This window comes from Prunus avium, chromosome 5 (assembly GCF_965620075.1).
Source record: "Prunus avium chromosome 5, drPruAviu1.hap1.1, whole genome shotgun sequence".
NCBI lineage: Eukaryota > Viridiplantae > Streptophyta > Magnoliopsida > Rosales > Rosaceae > Prunus > Prunus avium.
This window is the reverse complement of record NC_142288.1, coordinates 30,552,152-30,566,632: the sequence shown is the minus strand read 5'-3', so window position 1 is coordinate 30,566,632 and position 14,481 is coordinate 30,552,152. Positions and strand designations below refer to the sequence as shown.

The 14,481-nt window shown below is 39.1% G+C and overlaps 2 protein-coding genes across 3 annotated transcripts; both read right to left on the bottom strand.

Annotated features, from left to right (window-relative positions):
* Positions 1 to 675: 675 nt before the first annotated feature.
* On the bottom strand, positions 676 to 5,592 carry LOC110745885 (sucrose synthase 6-like). 2 transcript variants are annotated; one of them, XM_021946044.2, is made up of 14 exons: positions 4,936 to 5,592; positions 4,689 to 4,821; positions 4,418 to 4,572; positions 4,093 to 4,291; positions 3,852 to 3,970; positions 3,451 to 3,763; positions 3,158 to 3,331; positions 2,938 to 3,054; positions 2,667 to 2,833; positions 2,351 to 2,575; positions 1,618 to 2,184; positions 1,393 to 1,531; positions 1,116 to 1,246; positions 676 to 970 (listed from the first exon to the last, which is right to left on the bottom strand). In XM_021946044.2, the coding sequence occupies exons 1-14, from the start codon at positions 5,034 to 5,036 to the stop codon at positions 799 to 801; spliced, it is 2,712 nt and encodes a 903-aa protein (XP_021801736.1). In that variant the 5' UTR covers positions 5,037 to 5,592; the 3' UTR covers positions 676 to 798. The 2 variants fall into 2 exon arrangements, with proteins under 2 accessions (XP_021801736.1, XP_021801743.1); XM_021946051.2 differs by having other exon boundaries at positions 676 to 955.
* A 132-nt stretch (positions 5,593 to 5,724) lies between these two features.
* LOC110745876 (protein argonaute 1) lies at positions 5,725 to 13,345 on the bottom strand. The gene is made up of 22 exons (XM_021946032.2): positions 13,152 to 13,345; positions 11,417 to 12,126; positions 11,122 to 11,330; positions 10,882 to 11,031; positions 10,657 to 10,790; positions 10,391 to 10,500; positions 9,954 to 10,060; positions 9,549 to 9,687; positions 9,358 to 9,474; positions 8,835 to 8,942; positions 8,690 to 8,761; positions 8,323 to 8,445; positions 8,070 to 8,235; positions 7,696 to 7,955; positions 7,457 to 7,599; positions 7,291 to 7,353; positions 7,138 to 7,201; positions 6,913 to 7,048; positions 6,748 to 6,821; positions 6,558 to 6,652; positions 6,410 to 6,441; positions 5,725 to 6,285 (listed from the first exon to the last, which is right to left on the bottom strand). Exons 2-22 carry the CDS (start codon positions 12,116 to 12,118, stop codon positions 6,077 to 6,079), a joined length of 3,213 nt encoding a protein of 1,070 aa, XP_021801724.1. The 5' UTR covers positions 12,119 to 12,126; positions 13,152 to 13,345; the 3' UTR covers positions 5,725 to 6,076.
* Positions 13,346 to 14,481: the final 1,136 nt, after the last annotated feature.

The window sequence follows — 14,481 nt, the reverse complement described above, 5'->3', positions numbered from 1 at the left end:
AACGGCATGGTCGTCGTTTACTTCATTTTTACGTCCGAAAAGTAATTCAAAACCAAAGTGGTCCACCGAGGGTTTGCATCTGCATCTACATCAGCCAGCAAGCAAAGCAAACACCACCCACTCATTTTCTTCATCTTTCTTCATATTTCTTCGTCTTCACATATTTATCAAATTCAATTCATTAATATATTTATAACTACATAAACAAACAAACGAGGTGGGGCAGAGGGTTCCGTTTAGTTTCTAGTTTAGGATTCGGTTTTTTTTTTATCTTCATAAGATGTTGGATTTATATGATCCTTATATTACGGCTTAAAGTCTTTTTGGTACTGGATGGATCCACTAAGGCTCGTTTGTTACACCTCCTTGACTTGGACTACCTTGGATAATAATTTATCTCATGTTTGCTGTCATGCGGTTCAAAGCTTAATTGGGATTGGTGATCCTGGACCCACTAAAAACACCTCCTTTGGTGTTCTTAGTGAAACCCACATGGGATGGAGGGACTAATTGTCCCGTGCTATCGCTAGCGTCTGCAACTCGTAAGACATTGCCCAGCCCAACCCCCACGCCACTGCCCAGTGCGCAACCTCTCTATCTCTCTTTTGTTCCCTTCTTGTCCAGTTATTTGATTGAATGAATGATTGATTGATTGATTGATACCGTGTGAGAGTATAACAATTAATGATATGTTTATTGAATTTATTGGAAATTGGAGAGTTTACATGACTATTCATTCATTGTTTTGTTTGTGAGTTGATCATCTTACATCAACAACACACAACAAAACAAGCTCCATTAGTTGTAGTTGTACATATTCCTTATCTTGTAGTAAACAAGGATGAGAAAACCAATGATCACGCAACAGCAATTCAAGATGCAGCGTGCCGTGATGCTTCGAGGTTCGCCCAGCTGCTGCTGTTTCTGCTTCTCCTCGAAACCTTCAGACCTCTCCCTGCCATTAAAATATCTATTCTCACTTCAAGATTTGAAGTAAAGCAAAACTAACCAAAATTCTCAATGTCATATTATTAAACAGGAAATCAAAGTAGCATAACACAATATTATGCATGCATGCAGTGTAATTAAGCTACTAATCTAAATAATGATGAAACCTTGGTGTTGGAGTGATCAGCTGAGGGATTGGTGAGGTTGGTGGTGCAACTGGGGTTGGTTGGCCAGCTGCAGTTATTGCCTTGGCCGTTGGTTGCTCGAAACCATCACTTGGGATACCTACATTCCTTGCCTGCAGTACGAAACACACAACTTTTTACTGCCTCATACTATTACTCATAGTAAGTATAAGTATATGTATAATGTATTATGTATGTATGCATAAATATAGTATACTGCAAAGTCCAAATCCAAACAGAGTTAGAGTAGTGGACTTACCAAATTCCTAAAGAGGAGACTGTAAAACATATGAATGTATGTTTGCTTGGCAAGCTTTTGCTCCTTTCTCAACTGCCTCCAGAATCCATAAGTGGATCCCATGTTCAACACTTTGTTTGCATATATCTTCCATGTATAGCTGCAACCAAAAACAAAAATATATAACATTCATTCATAAAACTTTATGCATTATTCTAAGTATAGTATAACTAAGTAACTAATTACCATTCGTATATACGCTGCAAACCGGCCGCTGACATCTTGTTCCAATAGTCCCCATCTGTCTTGCATTTCTCAAAAAAGTCAGCAATTTTGTTGCTGGATTCATCACCATTGTTTGGATCGATGTGGAAGCCTGATACTCCATCAACAATAATTTCTGCAGGGCCTCCTTGGTTGGTTGCAAATGTGGGTAAGCCACAGTTCATGGCCTCGATCACTGTTAGACCAAAAGCTTCGTACAGTGCTGGCTGCACAAATGCTCCCCTTGTATCTGCAATGCAGCGGTACAGCTCTCCGTTGCGATATCGATCAGTCTGAGCTGCTATCCATCTGAACTGACCCGTCAGTTTGTATTCTTGTACCAAGGCATGTATCTTCTTAATTTCTGCAATTTCTTCTCTGTCTTTGGATTTGGATGGGTCAAAGAATCCTCCTACTATAACAAGATTGACCAAACTCCTCAGCCTCTTGTTCTTCCCGAACCATTCAACTAGTCCTGAGAGGTTCTTCACTGTATCCAGTCTTGCCATTGAGAAGATGATGGGTTTCTTCTTGTCTGCCAAATATCCTCTGTTCCAAGCATTTTTTTGAATTTATAATTTTGTAAGAGTTTGTTGTTAGGCAATTGAAAAGAGTAATGTGGTGGTGTAGTACAACAACTGTGTGTGTGTGTTGACAGACTCTTCAGTAAATTTTCTCAATTGTAGGCAGAGAGAGAGAGAGAGAGTTTAATTACATGTGCTCATCGTTTTCCGCCTTATAGTAGAGCAGTTCTTCAATGGCAGGATGAAATTTGGTAAAGCGTCTCTGTTTCTCGGAGCAGGGAAAGTAGACAGATTGGTCAGCCCCAGGGGCCGCAATGTTGAACTTTGGATCAAATACATCAATGCCTGAAACTACTCGATAAAGTCCTGGCATTGTAAATGCTGTATGGCTTTCATACTGTCCAGGCCGGTCCTTGCTGCATACATGAAGAAATAAACACACTGATTATGATTATGAATGGCATCATGGAAGTAGAACTTTTGGCAAGAAAGACTAGTGCTACTAACCCTCCGGCTATTTCTTGAAAGGTGCTCGTTATGACAAAATCAGCTGAATTCATAGAGATTATGTCAGCTGTGAACTGACAAGAGAAGTGGTACTTTGGATCAAACTCCTTCCATTTGGCATCTGAATCTTCGTACTTGGTCTTTTCTAGAGCATGAGCGATTGTTCCCTGCAGGACAGATGTTCAGAACATGTTAATTTCAGATTCAAAGTAAAATTAATCTGTTTTTGAAACAATTATTGAAGGAGGGAGAGGTGGTTGAACTTAGACACCTGAGTTATTCCAAGTTTGCCAGCCATCAAAGAGGCCACCAAGTTTCCATCACTGTAGTTCCCAATTATGAGGTCTGGTTTGCATTCCATGCGTTCTAAGATCTTTGCAGTTGCATCCTAATTAACAATGAGAACAAAAGGAAAAAAAAAATCAACAAAGTTGTACATGTTGGTCCAAAAATAAATTATACATGTATGTATTTATAGGAAGAAATGATACCTGTGCAAATGTCTCAAGATAAGGGTAGATATCAAAACGAGAAAGCCATTGGCGGAGAATCCCTCTGTGTGTCCTGAATGGGACCCTGAGGATGTGGGAGTGCTTAGTGTTGATGATAGCTTCCAACTCCTGGTTGCATTTTGTTCCTCGAGCATCTGGTATGAGTCGTGTCACCTGTGTACAGCGTACGTAAGTATATGATCATGTAGGTACAAGTAAAAATGAATTAGAATTTCAAGTTGCAAGACAACAAGGATCATCAGTTGTTTGTTTATGACAGTAGTCTAGCTCACCACAAGAATCTGTGGCTTGACAGCAAGGCCTTGCTGCTTTATTCTGAGGAGCAACTCTTCCTCTAAGGCTCTGACTTGATCAAGAATATAAACCACCTGGCCGCCAGTGTCGGGCAATCCAAGAACGTCAGACTGGCCAAAGTAGCCGTGAGGAGAGAAGATGACGATGTTGAATGTGTTAGGAAGTCTGCTAAAGAAACACTCCAACTTGGCTGAGTCTGGTGCTTGGAGTACTTCTGATAGCATCTTCATTGTCTCTCCAACTCTTTCTGCTGTATCCCCCCATCCTTTCTCAAAACCCAACTCCTTTAACCTGATCATCATAAAAACTATTAATATATGTACAAGTGAGTCCTAAATCCTAAAATTTATTAAACAATTAAGGTAAGAGCGAGAGAGACCTTTGCTCAAAATTCGGAAATGGTGTGGCCTTTGGGAGTGTAGACACAACTACTTCTGCTCGGATCAAGGCTGTTTGAAGTTTTGCAAACGTATCCAGAGTTTCGTTGATCATAAGATTCTGGCATGTATACATAGATAATTATAATATGAGAAGAAAATACAGGCCACAAATTGAAGATGGAGTAATTAATATTAATAATAATTAACATGAAACAATGAAATGAGATCAAGATCAAGTACCTCTCCATGATAATGAAGTTGTAATAAGTAGTCAAGCAAGGGTTTGGCATAATCGGATGAGTTGGCAGTAGCCAGCCTTGAGGAGATTAACTTTAAGATAAAGTTGAGACCATTCCCGATTGAAGAAGGAAGCTTCATGCGAGGAGTGGCGAAGTCAATGCCTCCAAAATCTATTTCCAGAGCATTTTCATCATTGGCCCTGTGGAGTGCAGTGCAAAGCAATGCATGGAAGTAAGCTCAACTCAATATAGCTGCAGCTTGCAAAATATATTGCACATACAAATACAAATACAAATACAAATACAAATACAAATACTATACGTACCAGTTCTCGTCGAATATCATTTCTTTGAACTTCAAGTATTCGGAAGCAGTGATGCCATCCACTGCTAGATCATCAGCATTCACCTTAACAAATTCCCAGAAACCAGGATTCGGTCTTACCGCAAAAGCAACATACGGTGGAACAACAGCCGCCTCCTGCGCCAGTTCATGTTTATTGTCATTAATTCAAATTCAGAATTGCATGCCCTGATTGCTATATATATAGTTGCGTGTGTGTGTATCATTGTATGATATATATATATTATATATACCTGAGTGGAGCTGATGATGTAACCAAGTAATCCCTCCAAGACCTTGCTTCTTTCATGCTTGTCTTCTATTGATTTTTCCAACTCCTCCATTACATGCTGCATCTTCATTAACCTTTTCCCCATTGCAACAAACCTTTTTGTTCCCATATACATAAATAGAAGAAGAAGATCAGCATCAATTTTCGCTAACACACACATATGTATAATATATATATTATACATTCTCGATCAAATTAAAATAAAGAACCTGGCAAAACATTTCTTCATGTGGTAGCGGCTCTGTCTCAGTGCATCAGGCATGGTTTCTGCAATCGTATCCGATCGCTTCAAGGCCGGGGTAGAAGCCATTTATGAAATCAACAAGGCTTAAGGCAAGGCAGTACCAGTATTACGAAAAAAGTAAAGAGAGACGAATATTCAGTAAACTAAAACAAAGATAGATATACAACCAATATTCAAGTTGGTTTGATGTTATGAAGTTATAGGGAACTTAATGTATATATATATTATATGCGTGGCTGGCTCAAAGTTGCCATGGGAGGAGAAAGAAAGAACACCCAGACTTTATTCTTTAATGCCATTTGTAGGAAAGAAAGGAATTTTTAAGATTGGTTAGAAGCTAGCAAATCGGATTTTGCCTTTTTGTGTCTCTCTGCCTGTATCTAATCTTTAAAGTGGAGGGAAAGAATCTCAAGTAATTCGTTGTTGGGCTTTTCCGTAACGTGTGTATTTTGATTCTTTACTTGTTTGTTGTTTCAATCTCCAAGGTTACATACACGTTGTCTCTATCTATGAATATTCCTGCATTCTACTTGTACGAGCGAACGAGCGAGCAACACCACACCAACCTCAAATCATTTGATTGAGCCATTCTTTTCTTAGGAAGAAAATAAAAGTACTCATAATCCTAGTTCTTTCCTCTATGTTCACCGACGTTCTTATATTTCATGTAGAAGTGCAGGATGATGTTTTTAGAGTTATATGCTAATCACTAATTTTAAATGCTCGAATCATGACACCAAGAACAAGAATCCACTTCAATCAAATGTTTAATCATCTGAAAAATCAAGAGCAGAGCAGTGAATTCATTTCCAAAGGTTCCTTCCTTCCTACACCAGATTCAAGTTCAAGTCTACCAATTGTTTTTCCTCCCTTTCAATACAACTGAAAGCCACTAGTTGTCCAATTCCATCTCATGGAACATGTAACTAAACTAAGCATCCTAAAAACCAGTTGCAATGGGAAATTTCAGATTCTTGACCACGACACCTAAAGGGAGCACCACGGCTATAACACCCTCTGCAAATTCCAAAACGACATTACAATGTGTGCATCTACTACATTCTTATGGGACATTGTCAACTTAACTTCTACCAAGGAAGGCCCCTCTAACAGTAGAACATAACCCTTTTGACATTTTCCTTGAGGGCCGGCAAAGGCCTCACAGCAGCATTTGCACCTGGTGCTCGTGTGCTACGTGCACCCATGCCCCCACGTCCAGGAGCACCACTTGTCATCGATCCACTGTCTGATGTCTCTGGTTCCATGTAGAACCGAGCTCGAAATGCAGCAAGATGGGCATAGTACGCAGGAGGAACTGCCAATTAAAGATTAATCAGCACAGTATTCACATAAACATGAGCAACAAAATAAATAAAAGCAGTGGATGCATATTGGCTCAAACGTATATACAATTGTGTGAATCAGCAGTGAGAACTTACCAATGGAAACCGAACGAGTACATCTTGCATATCTGCAGGAGTTCAACTATTCAGTACTAGATTTAAGGCATAAAAATACAAAACTACTTGCCAATAATTAAAATGGTTGTTTAGGGCATATGGCATGGGGAAAAATCAGCCAGCTTACGTATAGCAAAGATTATTTGTGAGTGACTGCAGTGCATCAGCTGTAAACTTGTTTTCATCCCACAACACATGGTAATGAGCCGGACGGCTTGTACCCTGTCATAACACAGTGGCTACACATTTATAAACATTCTGCTTGAAAAAAAAAACACACACACACACTCAAGAGAAACACAAGGAAGACTTGTTGCCTGAATTCCTGCATGACTGCAAAGGTAGAAGTCAAACTCCGTTGGATGACAGATTTTGGAGTCCACGACCGTACCTGAAGAAACAATAAAGTGAGAGTTCCATAACACAAGTATGAAAACTGAGCTACATGGTTAGAACATTTCATATTTAAAACGATTAATTACCAGGTAAGATATTCCCACTCCTGTCAACTGTATTGCGATCATGATGGTTGTTGGCAAACAATCTTGTATGATGACGTTTCTGAACCACAACAAAAGTCACAGGAGGCTGATAGTTTGGCTCCAATGAAGCACAAGCCTGAAGAAAAAAAAAATTAACAAGAGGAAAGACAGATTAATACACGACAATAGATAACTGAAGATTAATCTCAACAATATTAGCTTTACCTTACGAATTGCATCAAGTTCATATAGTAGAACTTGGTAGAACTGCCCCTCACTGACACCATCCCTGAAAAAACAAAGGTGTACACATACCATCATTAGACACAGGAGAAGCACATAAGACGCAAACAATGGCAAAAGGACTTTTAAAAATGCCTGTAAAATATGATGCGCTGTGGCTTCTGCCCTGTTGCTCTACGAAACGAAATAAGCAGTTCCCTGCATTAATTAAAAAAATTAATTAAGTTCTTCAATTCCTAAGAATCCATAGTAAAAAAAAAATAACAAAAGTTTAGAGAGAGAGAGAAAGAGAGAGATTGACTTTATCATTCCACCAGAAACTGTCCCCCTCGCAGGATCCTGCCAGGTTTTAAAAAGATCTTGGATGAGCTCCTGGCGATGGGCTTGAGCACAAACCAAACCAGCATACTTAGTAATCTCAGGCCAGTCTTGAGAAGCCACAACCTGTGTTATAAAGAAATACATTTGAACAATTAAGGCCTAACTTTAAATGAATTCAAAACAATATCTACAAGCTCGTAGATATGTTCGATAACATACAGCTGCAATTGATGGGCTTGAATCCTCCCCTGGATGAGGATGGGTAACATCAGCACCAAAAATTATAGTAGGCCGGTCGCTGACTAAAGGAATACGTCTTGACAGTGCATCAACAAGCACTGTGTTCCTTCCCCCAACCTTTACATTTATCTTCAATGCTACATTTGCCAAATATTGTTTACTCATTCTAAATACATGTTTCGTCAAACAGCACTGGGATACCAGGCCAAGATCCGTCTCACAGATTCGTTTCAAGTCACCTGGATCAGATATCATAACATACATGAGTCAAAAACTTTAGGCCAATAAAAGTCTACACATTATTCTGAGGAAAAATAATGAGAGAATGGAGTCAATTGATTTCAAACACATACCATAAAGAGAACCATTATTATCTGGCAAAATAACAACAAGCAAGTCAAGCTCCTTGCCCTGGACCCGAAGCTTAGTCATCGCATCATGGTACCGAGTTTTCAAGACCTTCTCCACCTGATCAGGTCGAGCACTGAACGGTGGAAGAACTGGTTCTGGATTAAAAGCCTAAATACAAGCAACATTTCAGCAATCAGGAATTTACAAATATAGAAACTGTAAAGTATAATTAAAGCCAGCAGAAAAGCATCGTACCATGCCAGAAATGTAACACATTTGAGCAAGTTCAGAACAGAATCCACGGGCCACACTGTCTTGGACATTCCTTGAGAAATTAATGCAAATCCAATTGTTTACTTTTCCCCCATTAACCATTTTCTGCAACAATAAGAAATGGTCTGTAATAATTCAACAAGACATGGGAATTAAAGGAATTAACAAATTCGATGTATAGATAAGTAAACAGGCCTCTTTGTTCTTTCGTCGAAAAATAAGGCACAACCACAAGGCATTGACCACAAAATTAAGCCAATGTAATCAATGGACTAGAGGGGTGCCATAAGCACTGTACAGGTGAAATGTATACTGCATACAATAATATAACATTGATGCAGAATATTACCTTATTCATCATGTTCCATTGTCCAACTTGGGGCAAGCAATCCTTTTCCCTTCCAGTATCATGATATTTAAGCTGCAAGACAAAAGTCAATACAGATGCACCATCCGCAATACATTTTTGGACAAAAAACAATAACAGATCTTACCCAGGGCGGAGGAAGAATGCGAGCTTCAACCTGAGCCAGATTCTCACTAATTTTGATTCCAAATTCCTTTGCATAAGGATCTTCATGGTAAGCATTATGACGGACAGTCTGTGATATTTGCATAGACATAAACATGAGAACTTAAAATATCACCATCTACAGAATTTCAAGATAGAGCATAACATGCCAATAAAATATCAAGTAACACCAGCACTTAAATTATGACACAAGATACAAAGTTAAGGATCACAAGGTGAGAGCATCAGAATCAACATTTTGTTGGTGAACTTCCGGGAAATTATCAAATACCAATGCAACAAGTATAGGGCTCATAAATCACCACTTCTTGAAAGAGTAAGCCTAAAGTATTACTAGTGACATATGCAACACCAGAATAAGCCAAGCTCAAAAGAAACTCTATAGCAATGAAATTAATTCTTGTATGTCGAGATATAGAGGGAAAGAAGGAGACAGGGAAAGGGGGGAGGAGGAAAGAAAATAGAAGAAGCAAAAGATAACGCACCCGCATGATATCTTGTTCTCTGTCGTGAGGGCGCTGACAGGTCACCTTAAGCAAAGCAGTAATCTGCCTCTCATTCAATCTCTTAGAGTACCTCTGCCCTTCAACAATTTTACAAACCTGAAAGCAATGACTATCTATTAGCATGCATATCCCCACAGTATTACAGGCTAGTAATTATAGCAACGACTCACCTCCATGGGTAAATAGTTCGGCCGCTGCTGATTTCCAACTTGAAGGCAAGGCCATTGTGTATGTTGAATGACAAAACCATAGGTTTCATAAAAGTACTCAACAACAGATTTCATAGTTCCTCTTTCATCAACAGGAAAACTGACAAGACAAAAACACAATGTCAGGGAAACAAGTTTCATGCAGCTCAATGTGATCTTAAAAACAATAACATTGAGAACAATACAAGCGTATGATAGCCTAAGATACACTCTCGTCATTAAGAAATATAATACGCATTTTCTGCGCATAGGATGCATACATCTATGTGGTATAGCCTAAGACACATGCATCTCAATGTGACCTCAAAAACAATATGACATTAAGAAATATACAAGCATATGATAGCCTAAGATACTAATACTCACGTCAATTCTCTCGTTGCCTGCGACGTTAAACCAGATATACGGTATTTTCTGCGCATATTTCCTCGGTGTGTTACTTCAACCTTGACTCCACGAAGAGCCTTTTTTATCTGTTTACACAAGTAAAATGTAATGGTAATGACATATAATATATAAAATTAATGGGAAATTAAATTGTACATTCATCATGATACATGCACCTTCAATAGAATAAGATTTTAAAAACAATATAGTTTTAAGAACATAAACCTCTTACAAAACTACATGAGAAACCCCAGCCAAAAAGTTCGACACACATGAAAGTTAATTTAACAAACAAAAAGACAACAAAAAATGGAACCAATTAGAAATACCAACACAATCATTATCATACTTTGGAGCAAACACTCAGAAGAGAAACAATCAAATTACCAAGACGAAGACAATGAGCAAAACCTAACCTTTACACGATCAGAATCGGAAAGTGGCCTATGTGTAACATCCCGATTCAGTAGCTGAGTTACAAATTCAATAACTGGCAATGGCTCAATAAAGGCAGTAGATGACATATCTGGAGAACAGATAATTTGTGAGCAAAATAGAATACACGTCAGAGCAAGGAGTGTGGAATAATTATGCAGAGAAACACATCACTATTACAACAATCAAATTCATGAAAGTAGTGCATAAATAATAATACATGTAAAGATAGCATAAAACTAGGTACCAATATTCAGAGACAGCCCCATCTGAGTTGGACGAATACTCTGATAGAAACCACGCCAACTTTCCAAACCCTCTCCAAGTGACTGTCTTCTGCCCAAATCAGGGGCATAAAATGAACGGCCCACAGGACAGTACCTAAAACCAAACAGGACAAATTAGCCCTCAAACAAATCAAACAAGAATGCGTCATCGTGTCATGAACACAAATAGAAGAAACATCTCTTACCTAGAAGTAGGTAATTCACGTAGAACAATGTCCAGAACCTGAAGCGCCTCCTGAGGTGCATCAGCTTGCCTCCCTTGCAAAAAGAGACCTAAATGGTGCAGGTCAGCGCGTGCAGCAAACTTGATGACCACTCTGAACTCCCTCTCTCTCCTGCATCAAGAAGAAAACCAAGATAAAATAAATGGTAAAGAAGAGTGCACGCATGATAAATATGCAACTAAAATTATGAGCAGCATGTACCTCTGTCCACCTGGTACATCGTCGTCATCAATGAGAATGATTTTGAACTCCTTTGAAAGAAAAGGAAGTGGTCCAGCAGTATACAGGCTCTTTCGTCCATCATAAGCTGGAAGACGCTTTCCAAGATGGGATTCCCTATACAGTTTCACTAGCTGCTCCATCACAGCACGGTTTACACCCCTTGATGTGACCTCTGGAGTAATAGTAACCTAATATGTGTAAGAAAAAGAATATATTATCAACTGTCAAACAAGTACAACATAAGAAGACAGACACATAGGATGAAAGAGCTCACATCATATTGGTGGAGATCTTTGTCTGGTAGTTCAGCAAAGAAATGGTTTGCCTTGACTGTACACCTTATGCCGGTGCTACCCTTACCAGGGCGGAGAGGGAACCTGACTGACTTACTTGAGGGCGCTGGCGCCGCAGGTTGAATAGCCTGTGAAGGTGCAGTCTCTTGCTCGATGGAAAGGTCCTTAAACTGCACCACCACTTCTGAAGGCTCGGGTGGCTGGGACGATGACGACGAACTCGCCTCATACGCAGGCTGAGGGGTGACCCCAGCTTGATAAGGAACTGGGGTTGCTTGGTGCAGCTCGGGGAATTGTGGTCTGGCTGGGCCACCCGGAGAAGGTGGTCCTCCACGACCACCACTGCCACGACCACCTCCATATCCTCCACGACCTCCTTGCTGGGTCGGCCCTCCCCTTCCCCTGCCTTGATATTCTTGGGGCCCACCATACTGCTGCTGCTGTTGTGGCACTCCACGGCCTCCACGACCCCCACCATAGCTGCCTCCACGTCCTCCCTCATAGCCTCCACGTCCTCCCTGGGGGCCCAATCCCCTTCCACCTTGGTAGCTTCCTCCACCCTGTTGTTGTGGTGGAGTCCTTTCAGCAGCCCGCTGAGAACCACGACCACTACCCCCAGAAGGTTCATGCGACTCAGAGCTTTCACCTCCACTAGGAAGTTCAGTTCTCCTCTTCCTCACCATGATGATTTCTACACAAAGAGAAAGCAAGAATGCATCAAAAGCAACACTAGCAAAGAATAAGCTACAAACCCAAAACAATATAATGACAGAGAGCAAAAGAATGGATACTCTAAAAAGAAATTAATGCATAAAGTAGAGCCGCAAAGCAGGTTAGGGTTTTCCATAAAATTCATTTACAAACATATATACAAGGGCTTTCAAAAGGCTGGAAGTTACATATCAAAACCAAAATACACTTATTAACCAGAAATAATAGCAAACAAACAAAAACGATATCCATATATGCTCTTTTATTTGAGTTTTTCTTCAAAAAATTGAAATAAAAATCTTCAATCAGACTGAAAAGTAAGGAATATATTTTTCCTGACGGACCGTTTTTGAAAGGGTCTTGGAATTCCGAAATGACCACAGTGTGTATATCCACTTGGTTCTCTTCTACACCACTACAAACAAATGGGTGGGTGTTTGCTATTTACTTCACAACAAGTGGAGTGATCATTTCGAAAATCCATAATGTAGTAGTAATTTCATGTAAAATTATGTTTCTGAAATTAATACAACAAAATATGAAAATAAAAACAGAACAGAAAATGGCTACTTTGATACAAACCCACGAACTCTAACACCAAAACTCAAAGTTCAATAGCAAACCCAGAAAGAAAAAAAAGAATAGAAAGAAGAAATCGAAATACTCACTATAAACCCTAAAATATCAACTTCTTATGAGGCCAAACAGACACCTATGCTTCCCAGCATTGCCAAAATGCACGAGATCTAACGATCTAACAAAACAAAACCCAAATAAAAATAGAGCGACGACAAGGCCTTTCGGAAAAACAAAAAACAAAACAAAAACGAAAAATGAAAACAGATCTTTGCGCCAGAGACTGGAGCCAACACCAATTTATGGCGAAAGAAGTGCAGATCCATACCACAAATTTGCAAAGAAATAGAAAAGTGAGAACGAAAAAGAAAATATCAACGAAAAAAAGGGCAGTAGGAAACCCTAAAACGACTCGGTTGGGGTGTTTACCGTAAAAGCGGAATACCGATGAACGTCGTACAAGACCACAGCGGTGGTTGCTTTTGGTGCTTCAGAAGCGAGAGAGAAGGATGAAAATGGAAAAAGAAGAGGGGCTCCCTGCCTACTCGATGCTCACTCTCTTTCTCTCTCTCTCTCTCTCTCACTCACTTGAATATTCTATATATTTATGCCGTGCCTGTGTGTTAAAAAACCCAAACCAACAACGCGTTGCACAATGTGCTTTTATATAACCCCACCGAGGGGTAGGTCTTTTGAAATGACCACTGCGTCCTTTCTATTAACCAAATACTCTTCTTTTCTATCTTTTTCTTTTTCTATACTCTCGTCTATCTATTTAATTATTCAATTGCGATGCTTTTATAATTAAAAAAATATTTAAAAATTTGTGCTATAGTCAATCTTGGATTCTTTTATTTTCCTTTTTCAATAGGGTCTTTTACATAATTTCAAACTAAACAAACCGGTCGTATATATGATCCGATTTGTTTTTTTAACGGGTTGACACAAAACGGCCCATTAAGTTAACGGGTGAGAAAGTCCAAACATGAACACTACTTGCAAAATTAATGCGTTATCTAAAATGAGTCGTTTCATCCACTAAGACAACAAAGCAAATATTAGTTTGACTCGACCCATCAAACAAATGTTAACACCCATTTCATCCGTAATTTAAAAAAATGAAATTCACTAAACTACTAAATAAAACCTTTAATCTAATTTATAATTAAAAACTCAAAAATATTAGGTATTATACATAACGTGTTCGCATGAAACAATCTGTTATTTTAGTGGGTAACTAACGGGTCCATCCTTTTATCAATATTATCTAATAAGTTGCACATGAACCCACAATTTTTCATACATAAATCATGTTAATGAGTTGGGTAAAATTTTGTAAGTGTATATGAGACCTTCTCCAATAAATAGATTTAAAAAGGGCATGAAACTCCGCATTTAGTAGAAGTTTAATGGTACATTTACCTCCTCTACGTAGCTTTTAGCAATGAGATGAAATCATGAATGGTTAAAAAAAAAAAAACCCACAGTAAAATGTATTCCAATTGACCGCCCTATTTTACATATGATTTTTTTTAGTACAAGCGATTGGGTGCGAGTTTGGGGGGGGTGAGGTGCTTGGAGATTTTGAAGCTCTACTCACGTGAGTAGAGTTGAAAGAAGTCAACCAACTGAACTAAGTCTATATAGTTAGTACAAAAATGAAATCATATCCATAACTTGCCAACCCAAAATGAATTTCGGGCTGAATTGGTAACTGATCCAGAGGGGAAAATTAGAGGGAGAGTTGGGAGGTGAGGCG